Source organism: Mixophyes fleayi, chromosome 5, assembly GCF_038048845.1.
Source record: "Mixophyes fleayi isolate aMixFle1 chromosome 5, aMixFle1.hap1, whole genome shotgun sequence".
Classification (NCBI taxonomy): Eukaryota; Metazoa; Chordata; class Amphibia; order Anura; family Limnodynastidae; genus Mixophyes; species Mixophyes fleayi.
The window spans coordinates 70,668,266-70,688,120 of NC_134406.1; the positions used below are offsets into that span (position 1 = coordinate 70,668,266).

Below are 19,855 nucleotides of genomic sequence, written 5' to 3' on the forward strand. Positions count from 1 at the left end.
CATTAGGATATAATAAAATGCTACACTGCTGGTTTTAAAGACTGAATAATACCTTTCTTGGAAGAAAAGACAGAAACACAAAAAGTCAATCCAGCCAAAAAGATTTTTACACTATTGAAAAACCATTAACAATACAGACTATTAACATTGAATACTATCCTCCATTTAAAATATGAACATTAAAATTAGGACTTACCTGGATACCCTTCAATGAAGAAGCTCCCATGTACAAAAATACACCGTACAGAACTGGCATTGGAATATACTGAAATGATATGTGCATATTTATTAATTGTTTAATAAACGTGGGGTCATCATAAGGTCTACATTTTACCGGCAATAAGAAGAGAAATAAAACAAGATGGAACAGTGTTGGCTATTAATAAAGCTTAGAGGTTTTTTTTTTTTCTATAAGGCAATCTAACCTCAAAATATACTGTATATACTAGATATTGTTTTATGCTATCCCTCTGTACAGCTAAAGCAAGCTAACAGTATCGGCCTCCATTCATCTGCTTTGTTGCTTTCAGCCCTGCAGTCATGGTCATGCCAAGCCTGAGAAATAAGTCAGATAAAAATATAGGCACACTGACCCAGCATTTTCTCCCCTTTTGTAATGGTCTATTAAAAATAATAGAAGATTCTTTTTACAGTATATTACCTAACTTAGTAGTGCGATATAAATGTGTGTGTGACCTAGCAACGAGAAGGAAACGTGTAGACAGAAGTTTGCCCAACAAAGTAAGCATTCCTAGAACATATATAACCAGGCAGCTATATATATTGAATAAGTAAATGCATTCATCCATAACTTTATATGTATATTTAGCCAAGTTTAAGCTGCATTCATTAATAGGTGAATGCAAAGCAGGCCACACACAATAGGGAATGTTAAATCTCCCCATGCATATATATCCTTAGTCATATGCCATGAGTATTTTCTTTTAGGACTAAAGTATAATCAAGTCAGATGACTGCTCATTATATTAGTAGGGCCATCCCTACCGTCTGTTATCACATCTGCATTAATTTTGTATGAATCAGTTATAAACACCAAGATGTAAATTTATCAATACCTTCTACAAAGGTAAACTTGGAGGTGTTACTCATAGCAACCAATAAGATGTATCTAATACATTCTAGAAAACGATAGCTAGAATCTCATTGGTTGTCAATTTAGAAGGTTTGATAAATCTACCCCAATATGTACTACTACATAAACTGTGACATAAAATGAAAGGTATATTAACAACCAATTTAAAAAAATAATATGTTATAGTACCATTATATTTTAATTTAGTGGAGAAAGTATGTAATCGTCATATAAAAATCAGAACAAAAAAAGAATAACTGGAGAAAGAAATGTTACAAATCTACACACTTATCAACTAGTCACTGAAAATGATGTATAATAAAGAGACTTAAAAATAACACAATAGGAAAGTACTATTCAATCATTGCAATCATGTATGTGGTTTTTAAATAAAAACAGTATACTTTATGTATGGCATATTTCTCCCTTTTGAGTACAAAAAGAGGATTTTTATACTTACAATAAATCTGTTTCTCTGATTCCATCTGGGAGATACTGCTACCATGGGGCTGTGTAAAGGGAGTGGAGTTTGGCCCTTGCTGACAAACCCCTCCCCTCTGCAACTTCCCTGTAGCCTCTTCAGTTTAAGTATAAAGTTTAAGTAGAAAGCCCCAAGGAAGGGGAATCAACCAACCAGAGACCAAACAGCAGAAGAACAGAAGGGTGGTAATGCAGTGTCCCCCAGATGGATTTATAAAAATTCTCTGTCATCCTATCTGGGGGACACTGCTACCATGGGTACGTTCTAAAGCAGCCCCCTTAAGGGAGGGGCCGCTCTGACAGCCCGGCACATAGAGCACTATGGCCCAAACTGGCGTCTGCCAAAGCAAATACATTGAATTGATAACATTTAAGTTAAATAAAGTATTCTTAGTAAAAAATATACTACCTAGCATAAGTAAGCCCAACTCCCTTGGGCACTCAACTAAAACTGAAGAGGCTACAGGGGGTTGCAAAGGGGAGGGGTTTGTCTGCATGATACATTAACAAGTTAACTACCAAATACCATTCCCCTCACACAACCCCATGGTAGCAGTGTCCCCCAGATAGGAGGAAAGAGAAAATATAATATATATTAGGAATGAATGTCTGTATACATCAACATTTTTTTATGATATATGGCCAGTTTGTTTTCCTATTCACTTTCTATCTACTTATCATTGTAAGCCACTTTTGCAGGATAACATATTATGTACTGTATCAATGCCCATGTATTACTAAAATAAATAATATAGATTAAAGTGTTTACAAGTAAATAAATATACAGTACTGGCAATAACATCTGCACTTAACTAGTGTTAAGTTGTCTGTGCACTACAAACACTGTGGTCCTCCACCTAGTACCACTAGTAAAAAAATAACACTTGGCTTATTGTTGTAGTACAGTGCTGAGTGGAATTTGTGTGTGTTGTTATCAGAGATCAGAAACCAAGTGTTGGTGAAACGCGTTTGCTTACAATTACAGCACTTCAACTATACTGACCAGAGGATCAGTACCACCTACACAGTACCAGCATGCACAAGTACCACCCAGTACTCCACAACAACAATGAGATAAGTATCACTTATATAAATAAGTTCTACATGCTATGTGGTCCATCCTTTTACTTCTGGTCGCCATGTCAGTCTAGGTCTCCATTTTTAAACCAGTGGCTGAGAACGTGTCTGCACATATAAGTCATCCATAGTCAACCATACACAGTCAAAAGAGCCTAATGCTTTAATGCCTCATGGTTAAATGCTGTTAGGGCATTGTCACCAGTGAAGCGGAGGTATTAGGTTTCCTTGTCTTGCCTTCCACTTGGGCAGTGTAGAATATAGAGCCCAAGTGCAAGCTGGCAATTTACTCCTACAGTAGAGCCCTTAGTTGATACACATACTGGGGCATTGCAAATCATGTCATACCAAGCATAACTTGCTGTGCAAGTGTCCTTTAACATACTGTCTAATGGCTTTAGGACATAGATTTCACAGTTTATGTATTTCCTCCATAACACCTTACTTCTTACCAGAGCTTCACTGAACAGCCAAACTAAACAGTGTGTTATACCCTCATGCTTCAAATATGAAAGCTTTAATTTATTATTGATATGCCCTTTATCTTGGCAAGTGTATGGTAGCACATACTATATCACACATACAAGTATGGCTAGTGTGCTTTGATCAGTAGTAGCTGCAGAAAGGAATTTGTGGACAAACTAAAATACATGTGTACATCTGTCAATATGTACTTGCATGTGCTTGTAAGCTTACCCTTAATACTGATGTCATGAATACAGAGAGTCCCATCAAAACAAAGATCAGAAGACCTGTCACTCGCTGCTCTCTGATGCCGAGGAATTTTGGCTGTTCTCCCGGAGCAGAGCATTCAGATTCCACTTTTAAGCTGTTAACGTGGCTGATGGACAGAACAGTTGCAGCTACAAACCATGGCAATCCCATCATTGAACATATTCCCAGCATGATGGCGACCATGAACAAGTCCAGATGGTAGCCACACCCTTTCTGCAAACCAAGCACAGCTTTAAATCTGTTTCTACTGTGTGCCATTGTATGTCTTATAAATTAATTCAGTATCAGACACTACAGATGATAAAATATAAATACAATGCATAATATGGTCTGAAATTAAATTAACTGCATAGCATTTATCATACAATGTACCTTTTCATTAGAGTCAAAACATTACAGTATTTAAACAAAAATTTGTTAGATGACATTTGACACATTATATGAGGACACTTTATAGCACTGTTCGCGGTTTTTATTTTTCATTTTTAATTTTATGCTAGGTTTAGCTCAGATTGTTTGTGTACAAGTCTATGCTTTTTTTCAAGATATTTTATATCCTGTGGTATTTTAGGATTATATAATACACAATTGATGATAGTACATATTTAAACGCCTGTGTATATTATCTGTATAGAGGAGTTGTTTGATGTAATTACTTCTAATCAGTAACTTCTGATGTCAGTGCTTCAGGAATACTTGTGTTTTATAAAACAAAACATCACCTACTCTAAAAATTATGGATAGTATACGTCACGTCAGAGATGATGTATAAACGCCAAGATCACATTTATATGGTTATGGATATCACTGATGACTTCTAGGGGCATATTCAATTGTGCGCAGAGAGCCTTCGTGTCCGTTCAGGAGGCACTTTGCGTTCCCACAACATCAGAGTTTTCCATTCAGCCCCCCATAGGGTTGTGAAGGGAAATCCGCATTGTTGCGGTACTATATTATCTGAAGGAATGCGCAGCCACGGCGTAACCGTGTCGTCCGCGCACCACTGAATATGACCCCTAATGTCCTGCACATAGTCCCATATATTTTACAATTCACAGAGAAGTTTAATCACTGAGAACACACTACATTTATATAATGAACACCACACACTTATTATTGGACCACAGCATTATATGAAGAATTAAATACGGGATAATGTACTACCTACTTTAAATGAAAATACAAGAAGTCAGGAGTTCCATATAAATTATACAGAGAATCAAGGTCACAGAACTCCGAGGTGGCCTGCAATACTCTTTATAATAGGGAGAATTTTTTTCCTTGTAATAAACAAGGTTATACATCTATTAACATCAAATATGCATTATATAAAGATTACTGCAGTTAATCTGTAGTGAAACTTTGTTATACCTTCAACTTGTGCTCTTTCCGGTTAATGATGACAGCAGTGATTTGCTGATCCATGAAGATGAGAATGGTGCAAAGCAGGGCTGGGATGGCAGCAGCTAGTAATGTCCACCAAGGATTGGGCCCAAGAGGATCCATGATCCATCCTCTGTCTTTTAGAGTGGGCTTTGAAAGATAAAAGTAATGGTGTATAACAGACAAGATACAAAAGACTGCCTACGTAGGGGAAACTCCCTTATTGACAGTTAAATATATTATCAAAAAGGTTAAGCAATATATAACGTTTCGCTTACTTACCTCAAACTTCTCAGGAACATGGAGCTTTGGAGAAGGAACGCCCACAAGATAATCAATGAGTACCATAATGACTATTGTCAGGAAGACCGCAAAATCACTGATTGTAGACCGCACCTAAAGAACCACAAGAATATTATAAACCTGTGAATATATCATTACTTATACATAGATTAGTGGACAAGAGACCAGGACAGTATCATTCTTTGAATACAATCCAAATTATGTACCACACAGGACTAGCTAAGAAAAGATGATGCAAATAGTTGTTTGTTTTGTTTTTTAGATTATGTTAAACTATTTAGTCAATCAGTATGTAAAATGACATGGATTATGTGACTTTAAAGGGGATTTTTTTTTATATGCGCTGAGAGTTCCAAAACCATGCTGTTGGTTTTGGGATATGCTGAGTGTGTTTGTCCCCATTCTCTGATAGAATTCCTTTGGCAATCAGGAAAGTTCATGTAAAACCAAACAGCCATTACAACTACAAAACAGTAGATGAATCTCAGAAACATAATGTGTGTGAGGTAGGTGCTTTTATTTGAAAAAAAAACTTAAGGCAAAAGCAGTGACTTGAATGGGTTGTTTTTACTGAAATAGCAACAAAAATGCAGAAAAGTAAAATTCTATAACATAATCCCTAGAGCTGTTCAGTTTTTAATAAATCTACATTTATTAAGATGAATCAAACATAAGTTTCCAGATTTACTTTAGTCATTGCAGTTTAGTAGACATAAGAGGTCATTCTTACCTTGGTTGGAAAATAATTCTTTGTTTTGAACTGTTTCAGGAAGGCGGAGAGGAAGAATGTTGTGAAGAATAAGATGACTGACCAGAAGAAAACATCAGGTATGTAAGGACCATGATGACCACAAGCTTGACCTTCAAACGAACCATGATGTGTAATACACTCCTGGAGGGATTACAAAATGCACAAAACTGAGCACACATCACTGATCCATATTAAAGCCTAAATACTCTACCTCAATGGGAGGCTCACAGGAAGGCTACAGTCACCAGCTGACACACCACATCAGAGGAGCAAAGGTAAGTACATGTATCTTATTTTACTAATCTTGCCCATCTGCACCCATGGTGGAGTTATAATTTATGGTGGCGTTATAATGGCAACAAAGTACTATATATCAAATATCTTAAAGGATGACACTATACAAACTGAAAATGCTGCTGCCTCTATGGAAAAGGCTTGCCTCAGCAGGAGTGAAGAGAGAATTGTTGGCCCATGATTGACCCCAGCAGTCCCCAGTAATATACTACCCAACCCAAAAAGTTGGTTCAGTTTTGCTTGAAATTATTTGAATTCACCACGGTGAGATTATTGTTGTGTAGTAAATGTAACAAAAATGTTCTTGAATCCCTAAATGAATAGTCATGACTGAGCTCATTCCTCCAAGAGCCATTATTAGGAGGTATACAACACTCTGGTTGAAAGATGTTATAATTACAGTTACAAAACAAATTTAAAATAACAGATGAATATTGTTCGGAATATTTTTTTAATTTCTTTGCAACAAAGTAAATATTGACAATCTACTGTGAGAAGAGCTTGAGCTCAAACACACAAAGATATTTGTTTCAAGGTTAAAACAATATATACAGACTCCTTTGTAATTGTTTTATCTACAGAAAACAAGAAACATACACTATGCAGATGACAAACTTACAGAGACTGTGAGATTATTCCATGGTACTTCACTGGCAGTGATATTTCCTTCCTCCCACTTGGAGAGAGTATCATTGCTGGGGATGACTGGCTGGGCACAAACACACCTGAATACCAGTAATACATAGAGAACAGCGATTGTAACCTTTAAATACACACACGTATATTATATATTACAAATGACAGGGATACATGTGAAATTGGGGAGTAGTGATCTTACTTGTGTCACATAATTCATTTTTATGTGTTCCACGATGGAATGTAAATGTGAGCACAACATACACCTGGATATGAAGATTCCTACATACTGTACAAATAACTTGTCATTATTTCAAGTTGAAACATGTTTATTGTCACAAATAACTGACTACTGTAAAAAATAAAAAGGACATTATAAGTCACACTTAGTTTTATAGTCATTGACTCACTTGCTAATTTCGAATTCTCTAAATTTCTCAGTAGGCGGGACATTATTCTCATTATAGTTGTAGATTTATTATTTCATTCTCCAAATACTATACAAAAAATTATTGGTTATATATTCAATAGAGGGGTAACATCCCGAGGAGCTTCATCATGTGAGGCTCAGACAGAACATTGTTAGTAATTGAAGTCCCCCCTAATAGGTTAACAAAGAAGATTGGCAAGTACATGAATTGTTTAAAGGACCAATAAAACTAATCTAAAAAGTTATTTTATATGTAATCGCTACTATTAATGTCACATCTACGGATTGTTTCAATTAACGTTTGATTTATGGGGGAAGCATTTCTTTTAATGTACACAGGGCTTATAAAAAGTGATTTCAAAGAGCTCTTTAGAATCAAAAAAACGTTGATAACAGAGAACAGTACTGAAGTATCGTAGGTCATTACATACATCATGCCTTTTAATTCTGTATTTTAAAATTTATGGTATAGATATAATTTTAAATACGGTCATCCATGGTAAGTTTAACATGTATTTATGATCTGGGAGGATATTCTTAGATACCTGATCGATTTCAATTATAGATTCAGTTGTCCTTAAACAACTAATCATTGTTCCATTGAACACCCTACTAGGTTTCATTTGTGTTTTATTACAAAAGCCTGCAAAACGTTTTACACACTCAGGATGGCTATCTGGCACTCCCCAATCACTGCAAATATGCTTGAAATGAACCCTTCTCAAGTTGCACAGGAATGCTGGCGGGCCATATAGCAATAGCAGGATGACAAGAAAAATGCATGAAAAGAGAACACAAAAAAAAAAAAAAAAAAAGACAGAATCAACAAGTTGTCTGTATGAGAAAATCCTCAAAATAGGTCTGTTCAATAATGGCATTTCATCATGTCATTATGTGTTTCACAATGAGCCATGTGTCTGAAGGTGTTGGGGCCTCTTTATGAAGAGCAGACAGACTGGGATAACATGTACCTTTGTAAAACCACAAATAACAAACGTTATTCTGCATGGTGTGATTATTTACTTATTGTACTTACGTGTATTTTGTCAACAAGTCAACATCATTGTGCATATTGAAAGCAAATTTTTCTCCCAAATCATACAGTTTCTCCAATGATTCATAAATAAAGATGATACAAATTAGAGCAGCAAATGCTTCTTCTGTAAACCGTGTGATGTAGCAGACCAAGCTGCTTGCATCTGTAGCCACCAATAGTAAACAAAGGAAAGCTGTCCATAGACCGATACTGGTACGCAGAGACAGATAGGACAGCTCATAATCTCTATTAAAAAAAAATATATAGAATGAAGGTTGTTGATTTATTTAAAATATGGACTCAAAATATGACTGTAAAATGTACTTTGCTATTACGTAAAGCTTAAAGCACTGATAAACCGCAGGTATGACACACATGAAACACACAAGACTGTATTTGCCATCATTCCTACCTTTATTGTCTAGCTGGGTATAAAGTGTGATCTTCTGTCATTTTACAATAGACAGACAAGAAATCTGGTGAGCGTGATATCTATCTATCTATCTATCCTTTCTAAGCTTCCTTACTTCTGGAAGCTCAGTTATCTGCAATTTATACCTCTTGGAGATTTAACACTAGGTACATTTTTTCATTCCCAAACAGGAATTCATCACCAATGCCATTATGCAATTTTTTGTAATTCAAATAAATCTGTAAAGTTGCCTTAATGGTCAGTTTGCATATTTACATAAATCAATATTATATTTCCAATGCGTAATTGCCATATATAAAAACTAAGGAGTAACAATGAAGCACATAATCTTGTACAGTATAATTTTCTAAGCAACCCATTTACATTTTTAACTGTACTGCTATACAATATCATCTTCATCGTTTATTTATAAGACGCCACAAAATCTGCAGTATCGTACAAATAATGCTTGTTGTATGTATAAAATGATATGTGCATTGTTTTAGTCAGGCGTATTTAAATTGTGTGTTTTCTAATAATTCAATTTCATAGAATACAATTATTATTACGGGCAGCACAGTGGCCTAGTGGTTAGCACTTCCGCCCCACAGCACTGGGGTCATGAGATTGATTCCCAACCATGACTGTGTGGAGTTTGTATGTTCTCCCTGTGTTTGCGTGGGTTTCCTCCAGGTGCTCCGGTTTCCTCCCACATTCCAAAAACTTATTGGTAGGTTAATTGGCTGCTATCAAACTTGACCCTAGTCTCTCTGTGTGTGTATGTTAGGGAATTTAGACTGTAAGCTCCAATGGGGCAGGGACTGATGTGAGCGAGTTCTCTGTACAGCGCTGCGGAATTAGTGGCGCTACATAAATAACCGATGATGATGATGATATTTAGCTCTGTGTGCCGTGCTCATTAATTAGATTATCACTGTGATTATAGAATAATTTTGCAACACCTACTCTTTGAATCTTGCTACTGAATTATTTGCTATGACTTCCTTATTTTGATTTATTAATCTGAGATTTCCTGTAAAACTGTATTCCTCAAGGCTAAGTTGACTTAACAATTACAGATTAATGTAACGAGAAAGAAAACTGGTTTGTGAGCAGCACATCCAAAAAAGCTGAATCATACTCACTTGCAGAATTTAAAGAGTATCTTCTCAAAAACTAGGACAGGTCCCGTGCTGCCCAATATGGTAAGAGGTTGTCCAGCAAAGAGAGAATAGGCAATGCCAGTTAACGATGCTCCAAAAAGAGACTCTATTGCACTCTGTTTAGGGGAAATAATAAAAAGAAATGGCTGTGTTGCTTGTACTGCAGTAAACATACACGTAAAAATAATACGAGGACAAGAATAAATTGAAACAAATCAATCAACCACAGTTCACACTAAGCATAACATACGCAAAACCTGCAAAGTATATTCTTGTATGTGTGAATTGCTTAACACCAAATCACAAGTGAATTACAAATTATTTTAAAGTAAATGAGTATTCTGGAATTTTGTAAAAAAAACACAACAGCACTTTAGACTGGACAGAAATCCTCCTGATCTATTTTATTTTTATTTTACTTTTTTAATAGTTGTATCATTAAGAGACAAAACGGAACTTCCAGGTAGTGGAAAAGCACACACACCTAGAGCTCTGCTTAAAGTCTCTACAACAGGACAGCAAATTGGTGAACCACAGATAATTTGCACCAAAATGCTAATCCCTTTACATTTATACTGCCTTCCTAATTAAACACATAAATTCATATGTGTAGTTTTAAATATGTTGTCTAAACAATAAGATTGTGTCAAAAATCAAAACACTAACCATCTGAGATTAAAACAATACTACCCCCTGTAAACAAATAAAACAATTAATTAATGATAACATCCTATAAATCAATTGCATCATAAACTATACAACTGATGTCAGTTAAAAAAAAGAAGCTGCAAACGGCTATATTGTATGATGGTTGAGCAGCTAATTGCCATATCAAATGGGCCTTGTTGGATTTTAATACATTTTATATTCGAAAAATCTTATATTTTGAAGCTTTGGTGTTCATAAATTACAATACGGCAAAGACTGGCCTGTTGTAAAAAATGTTATTACACATATTTCACTGCTATATTCAACAATTAATTTAACAAGCTGAACATGTTATGCCTCTTTTGGCGAGCATCACAATCTTGTTACATGACTACATATAAAATGCAGAATTTCTATGTATTAAAAGTGCATCTATCCCCTGTACACAGTGGCAGCAAATATTCTGTGTACTGAATCAATATTCATGAAAACGTAGAGTACTGATTAACTGAAAATCAGTGGCATCACAGAGCCATGAAGACATCATAGATATTTGTCAGGAAGGGTATCGGTGATGTCGCCGGTTCCTAGGGATTTTATAGACACTAATAATGTTTAAGCCTACAAAAGCATTGCCTCCACTGTGTGTAGAGAACAGGTATACTTGAAACGAAGAGAGCTGTGGGGAAAAAAAGCCTTTGTAGTTTAGTTTATTAGTTAGAACAGAAATAACAAAAAGAAAAAAGAAAGTATTTAATGTAAGCCAGATAATAAAGAAAACCTGGGTGTAAAAAAAAGAAAAGAAAAAATACCAACAAAAACTTTGCCTGGTGTAGTACTCTTTGGAGATCGCTGTTGCCCCATTTCTTTTTAAGACTTTCTCACGTCAGGGATAAAACTGTTTTACCTCAAACTTTGCATCTTCTGTTCACTTGGTCTCCCCCAAAACTGTGTCAGAGCTGTGAGTGGGGGGGAAGGTCAAATACTGTGGGGTAGACTCTTTGGATCAAGCATGAACACGTGAGACAAATGCACAAGGACACCTTCCTGGGAAGGTCTAATAAAAGCCTGGGCACTACCAATCTTTCTTTTGTACTCACTATTCTGTTTTGTGTGGCTTCTCCCAGGAGACCTCCAAAAGTGATTACAGGAGACATACAGGCACAGTATAGGAAAAGAACGGAGGCCAGGCACTGCAGGTTTAATGCATCCTTGAAGTCACTCAAGAAAAAAGGTGCTTTTCTTTTGATGTCATGCATCAAACCACCAAAAAGCCTAAATAGGTGAGATGAAACTCGTCAAACTGTACACTGCAGGAGTACTACTTTCTTAGTTACTGTTCTGCTTTCCTCTCTAATAAAGGACAAGTCCACCCAAATTAAACATGTAACTGTAAACCACTTCCCCTCCGACAAGCAAAACAGCAGAAGGTCCAATATCAAGGAGACCAACTGTTCAGGAGATATTCAACCAGGCTGCCTCTGCATTGGTCAACCGATTCTCCTACATTGTCTGGCAGAAGAATATTTAAGTTCAAGGCTGCCAACATGTCATGTAGAAGAGCAATGATTGGATGGCACAGCACCCATTCAAGCTAATTACAGAGGTGCCTGGGTATCTCCTGAATGGTGGGAGTATCAAACATCTGCCCCTTCTGTTCTGCTAGTTGGAGGAGGGGGATTTAGAGGTAAATCTTTAGTATGTGTGGGTATGTCCTTAAGTCTTGTGTGTTTTCTCCAATCCAAGTCATAATTGTATGAACCTTTGGATATAATTTTATATAAAAATGGCCAAAAGCTACTGTATTCCCACAATTTATTATGCTGACTGCCAAAAGAAAAATATCTGAAACACAGATTAATTATGCAATTTCCAACATTTTACAACTATTAAAAATTAGTACCATGAAAAACTATTATTCAACAAAATGCAGGAAAACCACATACCATGAATATGCATGTTAATGGGAAAAAGTCATGTTTTTTTCTGTTTTGTACATTTATACAACAATGAAGGTAGTTAGACTGGATTGTTGTGCTAGATGGGAAAATCCAATATTCCCTTGTGTTTCCTGGTATATTGCATTAGCTATTATGCAAATTATCCGTTGCTGGGTGCTTTCCCACGGACAGATGTAATCTAAGGTAAATATATAGAGCTAATCCGGATGCATCTTATGCTTAGAATTTATGCACCAATACTATATAAATCGTTTGTTTTTTGTTTTCTGTTTTTTTAACATAAGTCAAGCTAGAAAAATAACTTTGGTATTTTTCATTTTTTATTTGATTTGTTTCTTCAGGCTGTTATTAATTTTGCATAGTGTCAGACTAGAATGGCAACCACAGTCATTTAATATAATGATCAGAGAGGCTTTGGAAAAGCCCTCTGAGCTCTATGTATGGTAAAATCCTCCCCCTCCTGCTCCCCCTCTGCCTTTACGTGCAGGAGACAGCTAGGAAAATTGACTATAGGATGCATACTTAAAAAAAGGTACTTAATCGGCTATTTAAAAAGAAAGAAAAAAAAAAAAAAGGGATTGCTATTTAATCCCTTAATAGCCATTTAGACACCATGGTAAATGTAATGGATTGTGGATTGGATATAATTGAAATATACAGATATGAACGGATCCCTAGAAAGCATGTTTCACACACATGGACGTAAGAATTCCGATGTTTTCGGAAGCTCTCAAAGATTAGTCGAAAATGAATTAATTTTGAAACAAGAGTGACTAAAATTCAGATTAAATGTTAAACTATGTATTCTTTAACTCCCTTGAAGTTTATTGCCGTTTCATCTTAATAATGTGGTTATGAGCCTTCCGATTCACCCAGCTGTGTGCTTATCACCATGTACCAGGGTATTTCATATCTCATGCTGATTTCACTGGGAATTACCATTTTATTCCACCATTGGGAATGTTATATTGTTTTTTGCAGGTTAATAGCATTAACTATTTGTAGCCAAACCATGTAAATATCTCATTTTATTGTCATTGTCTAGAGAATTTAAATTCTGACACAGTTATAGGACCAGAAAAGAGCAGATGGTGTAGCCGAAATGAGGGAGGGGAAGGAAAGCTAAATTGGAGGGTTTATGGATGACCAGCCATTATATTCAGGCTCCAGAGACAGCCCTCTTTCTGACATGCAAGTTACTTTTATCCTGTTTCTCTCAACAGCCTTTTTCTCATCTCTCTTATTTTAAGGTATTTCACCATCACTTTGATTCTCTCTAGACTTAAATTCTATGGCCTTGATTCATTAAGGAAAGTAAGGCAAAAAAAAGAGTAAAGTTTCAAGTCCTGGACAAAACCATGTTACAATGCAAGGAGTGCAAATTTGTTTATTTTATACCTAAATAAAATACTGTCTGTTTTTTCATGTAGCACACAAATACTTGATAGCTTCATTTGTACACTGAAATTTAAAAAGATGATCTAGGACATGCCCTACTCAAACTATAAATCTGCCATCACATTTTACATTTACCTTCTATGAAACATGGTTTTGCTAAGGTGCAAAGTTACTCATTTTTTATTGCTTTACTTTCCTTAATGAATTAGGCCCTATATCTTTGTTTCCCTTTCCATCTCTCCCCTTTTGGTTCAACATGATTTCTTTCTCATTTACATTCTCTATTTTTTTCCCCCAACGTTATTTTTCATACAACTTTCTTTTTATTCATCTACAGTTTAACGTTATTTTTCTCTCCCAATTTTTTCCCTACTGCCATCTCGCATTCCTTTTTTTCCCCTTAACGTTTTTTCCCTGCATCTTTCTCTGATAACTGCCTGGTTCTCTACTGGTAACTCAGGGAATCAATTTCCCTTGGCTGTGTGTTCTACTCCCCACTCTGCTATTCGTCATGAGAACGTGCACATAAAGAGCGCCCCAATTATCTGCATCCGACAACAAGTGCATGCGCGGCAGCCTTGCATCAAGCAGCTCAGTAGGCAACCCCCTTCCTGTGCACTGCCTATACTGGGCAAATACAATTTAAAGCATTACACTGGCCTTGGCACCATTTCTTCTAGATCTAGATGTGGATCTACTGTAGGGTGGCGAACAAGGAGGGGTTTCGTTTGTGTCTTTTTTTTTCTATGGTTGCATATGTATAGGTTATTTCTTGCAAAAAAAACATTAAAAAACACAAAAACAAAAGCATGGCCATTTCCCATTAACTGCAATTTATACAAGTAACTTTCTGATGAGCAACGAGGGGTTTCTAAGAATGTAACAGGAACAAATATGATTCTGTAAATTTTGTCAGTTAAGGCAATTAAACTCCTAGGAAACATTAGGATGAAGGAACAGGTATAAAAATGGGGTACAGTGAAGATAAGTACTAGGTAAAAATTTACATCCTACTCCTTTAGCTTACTAACATACAAACAGTAAAGCTGGACATAGCAAATTTATTGTGTGCCAAATTATACTTATTTTCAGTCAATTGCAGTGATCTAACAATATGTGCAAACATTAATGTGAGTTATTTTTATTAAGAATACACTAAACTCCCCCTTCCCCCTCAAAAAACAGCATTTTGCCTAATTTGTGCTTTAATCTGCATTCACCACATGGAGAACTCTTATTGAAAATCTCTTTAGACATCAGTGATCTCTATAGATGTGTTCAGCACATTAGTGTGTGCTAAGGACATGTGTGTGTGTAAATAATTATATATATATATATATATATATTGGAAGTCTATGATCCCTAGGACCATAGGAGGTGAAGGACAGCAGGCATATTAGCAGAATTCCCCATATAGTGAACGTGGCTAAATGCAGCAAATATTTTCACAGAAATCTCCAATACAAAAAGTGCAAACGATTTGTCCCATAGTTTATTTAGTCTTTAACTGATACTTAGGGGTGTATTAACTAAACTGCAGGTTTGAAAAAGTGGAGCTGTTGCCTATAGCAACTAATCAGATTCTAGTTATCATTTATTTACTACATTCTACAAACAGCTAGAATCTGGTTGCTATGGGCAACATCTCCACTTCTTCAAACCAGCAATTTAGTAAATGTACCCCTTTTTCTGTTTCTTATAACGATAAGCGTAGACAGTTTAACATGCTTTATGTAACTTGATTAAATGTCAGTTTACTTTTTTGTTGTTCTATTCCCCAAACTATCAACAATTTAATCCAGACCTCAATAATTAAATCAGAATGGAGATGCAGATACACACCTTCCAGTTCTTTGAAGCTCTGGACCAGTGTGATGTTGCTCCTCCTTTAACGTCTCACCTATTGGTGTGGAACCATTTGGGATGGTCGGGATTTTGCGCTTCTCCTGACATAGATAAATATTTTAGCAGGTGCTCAAATTAGACATTCAGAAAAGCTAAAATATAGCAAACAATATGACAGAAAAATAACATGTTATGTCTGATCGGTTACTATAGGTCCAGCAGCAGTTCTGATAGATGTAAAGGTGAAAATTGTGACATTAACAAAGTTTCATGTTGGCAATGCACATGCAATTGGTCTACATATTGCTCGCCAAAGGGAAATATTAGATTGCAAGAGACAAATTCCAGTAATACAGCTATAAATTGAAAGCCACTCAAGCTGCAGAAGGGGGCATTAGATGTCTAGAACAAAAGAAAATAGTGCTTTTGCAGTAGTATTTTCTAGTCATTCACACATTTCAAGAAAACAAACTTCTCACCAGGTTCAATATTCCCATCTTATTTATACAATGGCCTTCTTGTCCAGGAGCATGCCTGTAAAGTACCATGACTCTGCTCCAAAGTCAAGCTTTTTATGGTCTATGCTCTCTCCCAAGTGGCTTCCTCCTACATCTTCTCCACGCTGGACAGGAACCTGCCTGGGAGAGTCGATAGTCATTCTGCAGCTGAACTTGGAAGCAGAGTCTGGCTACTTTACAATTTCTCCCCCAGGCAATCAGGGTCACAGAAGACCATTTTCTGATACATGCATAGTGCGCAACGCATTATGCTGTGAATAAATGAAAAAGGACAATATGTCTAAATAATATTAATATGTTTACTAGAGGATGCTATAGCATGCAAGATAATGGCAGCTCCCTCCATAAGAATATGGCCACCCACCAATTCATTTTTAGCCACCTTCCAACAACTGGCAGATATCAGCAGGTTCCAACCTGTTACTTTACATCAGTTTCCGATTGGGTAAAGCCTGCGGCTCTGGCCAATGAGCACCTGCATAAGAATTTAACATAATGATATTTGCTTATTAAATCTCTTGTGCAGCTGAGGTGAGGTGAGGCTCCAGTGGATCCGATTACGACTTAATGGTGGGGGTTTTGGCATACCCCAACTGCTAATGAGGACAATGTAGCTGGTGGCTGAAAAATAAAATAACTCCTCATATAACAAATAGGTCTCTGTTGTATGGACCTAATGAACTTTTCTCTGGGTATTTTGATGCTCATTACATCAGGGTAAATGATAATCACTTTATGGGAAGCATTATGTACCATATATATATATATATATATATATATATATATATATATATATATATATATATATATATATATATATATATATATATATATATATATATATATATATATATATATATATATATATATATATACACACCAGACTTCTCATTTGTTGGCTTAGTCAGTGCTTAATTTGTAGATAAAAACGGGGAATTCAAAAACATGTGACATATGCTGGGAGGACATTAAAATTTAAAGATTATAGGATATGCCAGATCTATGTTCAGCACACGTTAAGCCCTGGGTTTATTTAAGGAAAATGTGAGAAGCCTTGTAGAGCCTATAATGGCTGATAACATAACTACTCATTGTCATCTAAATATAAAAGACACCCAAGAGTAGACATTATTTTAAAGATCTGAGGTTCTGCTTCAATTTGAGGTATTTGCAGCATATCTGTGATGCTTTTTCACATTGGATCAACTGTACTTTAAATTTTGCAGCTCTTTAATTAAAGCCATTAATAGGAAAAGCCAAAAACATATATGTCCCAATCAAAATATGTAGGGTCTATCAAACTGACGCAGAAATACTGTAGTATTAAATGCACATTTAAAGGAAACTGCTCTTAGTCCAACTTGTTTACTTTACCATAGGTGCCAACAGCAACCAATACAGTCCTACAGGATACATATTTACAACAGTTCTGTAATAAAAGTGAAGTGAGGTACTGTCAACCTAATTCCTGATCATCTCCATGTTTGAGGTAATTAAGGGAGATTAACTCTTAAGCTGGATACACACTACAGGTTTTTCGTCCAATAATTGGACAAATCAGCTGACATCCGACTGTTTGATCAGATATCGTGTAGTGTGTACACTTACACAATAATCTAAAGTCGCCCCAAAGTGCCGATCATCGTGTCGTTTGGTTGGTCGTACTGTTTAATTTTTGCCGACCAATCACCTTCCAATCCTGCAGTGTGTATGAATTCACCCGACTATCTGCCAATAATGTATCTCAGAGTGACAGGTCTCAGTCTGCCTGCTGCTGATCTTGTCATGATCCACGCGCTCTGTCAACTGTCTGCGGCTGTTTTTCCTTAGAGAAGAGACTGATATGGATGGTACGGGCTGCTCCCCCCTCTCTCACCCCCTGCACATGTAGTCTTAACCCTGTGTGTGCTGGCTGGAACGGATAAGATTAGTGCAGCATGAGAAGATTAGAGCAGCATCCGTCTGTTCCTGGGGTTAAACTTCAGCTGCCGGAGGTAAAGCAGTCACACAGAATTTACGGCCTGTTTACAGTTCTTAACACTGTGCTGTGTCAAGACAGGCTGCCCAATACAATTGCCGGGCTCCGCTGAACATCTCTCAATGAATTAAGACCTGAGCTGTCACTTGCCTTTTATGGACCCTTGCAGCCGATAATTTTGACAGATGAAGAGCAGAGATCTGATGATAATCCTGTATAGTGTGTACACGTCAATCGGTATGCTGATCGGGATTTTTTTAATTTATTCTGTTGTTGGTATATTGTTAATCGTTTACATCTCTGAAGTGTGTACCCAGCTTTAGTGAATAATAAACAGAGTTCAATTCATTTCAAGACTGCAAGTTAATGTTGACATTTCACGTCACTGTCTATACACACCCACCATCCTTACAAACATAATCAGGGCTCAGTCATCATAGAATATGGTCACAAAAACTAATTCTGACCTGGGAAGGAACACTTTTTGGTGGCTCAATACGGATGGATGGATCCCACTCTCCAGGAGGCAGGACCGTCACTTGGTCTAAAAATTCATCTATTCCTGCAAGAAGATCATTTCGGTCTTTTGCCTTATAGGCAACATCATGGAATATCTGTGAATGAAATCATGAAAGGTTGTATTTTAACAGGTGTTTTATTAAATTAAGGCACATTTAAAAAAAATCCACCAATTGTTAAAGCTCTCTCTCTGATGCATGTAAGGTGACACAGATGATGGGTTATAGCTCCATCATCTAGAAGACAGGTACTTGAAGTCGAAAATAACTACCTCTTTCCTATAACCCTCCATAGCTCCTCCACAGTATTCCAATAGCCAAAACTTTGCAAAAAAAGGGAGAGCTTGATTTATCAGACAAGAAAGGAAAGATTCAGAGCAACAACAACATTTGGAGAAAGTATGGGCATAAGACCAAGTTACCATCTTGCACACCAGCTCCACATGAGTGGTTCTACTACACTATTTAAATACCTTGTGCACTGTATATAACTAATTACCCAGCCTCCACATAAGTTCTGCTAATGGCAGTTCCAAATCACTGGAAAATAGAGTGAGAACAAGCTGACAATCCCTTTATTGGACCATCAAAGACAAGGAGGGTCTCTGACTTGTGACACTCTTGTGTCTGGGAAAAGCCTGCTAAGATGGGACAAAGAGAAAAAGGAGTAGCTCTTGATTAATGACTTCACTTTTGATTGGAAATATAGCACTATACACAAAATTGCTTTCTCTTCATTAAAGAGAATTCCTGTAGTCAATTCTGACACCTGTCTGGCTATCATAATGGCCAGAAAGAAATCAGTTTCCAAAGTAAATAAAATTACAAAGGTAAACTACACAAATGTCAGCTAAATTCTGGATGAGAAAGCCATCAAGGCTTTTAACAGTCCAAGTAAAGGACTCTGCCTTCTCTTTCTTCTAATGATCATGGTTAAGCCATTAAAGCCATGTCCTCTACACACATGCCTGAGACACCAGGTCTGGTCAGAGCAGAAGTCGCTGAGGATAAGCTATTATCTTACCAAGTTAGCATACCACTCCCTTTAAAGCCAACAATAATATAAGAAAATTGATGCACCAATGGCAAGTTATAGGGAACTAAAAATATGTCCATCAGACATGCCCCTGGATACCTGGTCCTAGAACAACATGGGGCATGTTTTTAAAATCAGCTGCAAAACTAGACGATCCACC

The 19,855-nt window shown here is 36.5% G+C and overlaps 1 protein-coding gene across 12 annotated transcripts in view; it reads right to left on the bottom strand.

Annotated features, from left to right (window-relative positions):
* SLC4A7 (solute carrier family 4 member 7) overlaps positions 1-19,855 on the bottom strand; it is a 105,164-nt gene that overhangs the window by 13,342 nt on the left and 71,967 nt on the right. For all 12 annotated transcript variants that reach the window (XM_075212360.1, XM_075212358.1, XM_075212361.1 and 9 more), the window contains 11 exons: positions 18,609-18,755; positions 15,643-15,746; positions 11,542-11,716; positions 9,776-9,909; positions 8,219-8,464; positions 6,736-6,841; positions 5,802-5,963; positions 5,051-5,164; positions 4,757-4,918; positions 3,347-3,598; positions 197-265 (listed from right to left, as the gene is read on the bottom strand). In XM_075212360.1, the coding sequence (XP_075068461.1) occupies positions 197-265; positions 3,347-3,598; positions 4,757-4,918; positions 5,051-5,164; positions 5,802-5,963; positions 6,736-6,841; positions 8,219-8,464; positions 9,776-9,909; positions 11,542-11,716; positions 15,643-15,746; positions 18,609-18,755 (1,671 nt within the window). The remainder of the gene's footprint in view (positions 1-196; positions 266-3,346; positions 3,599-4,756; positions 4,919-5,050; positions 5,165-5,801; positions 5,964-6,735; positions 6,842-8,218; positions 8,465-9,775; positions 9,910-11,541; positions 11,717-15,642; positions 15,747-18,608; positions 18,756-19,855) is intronic.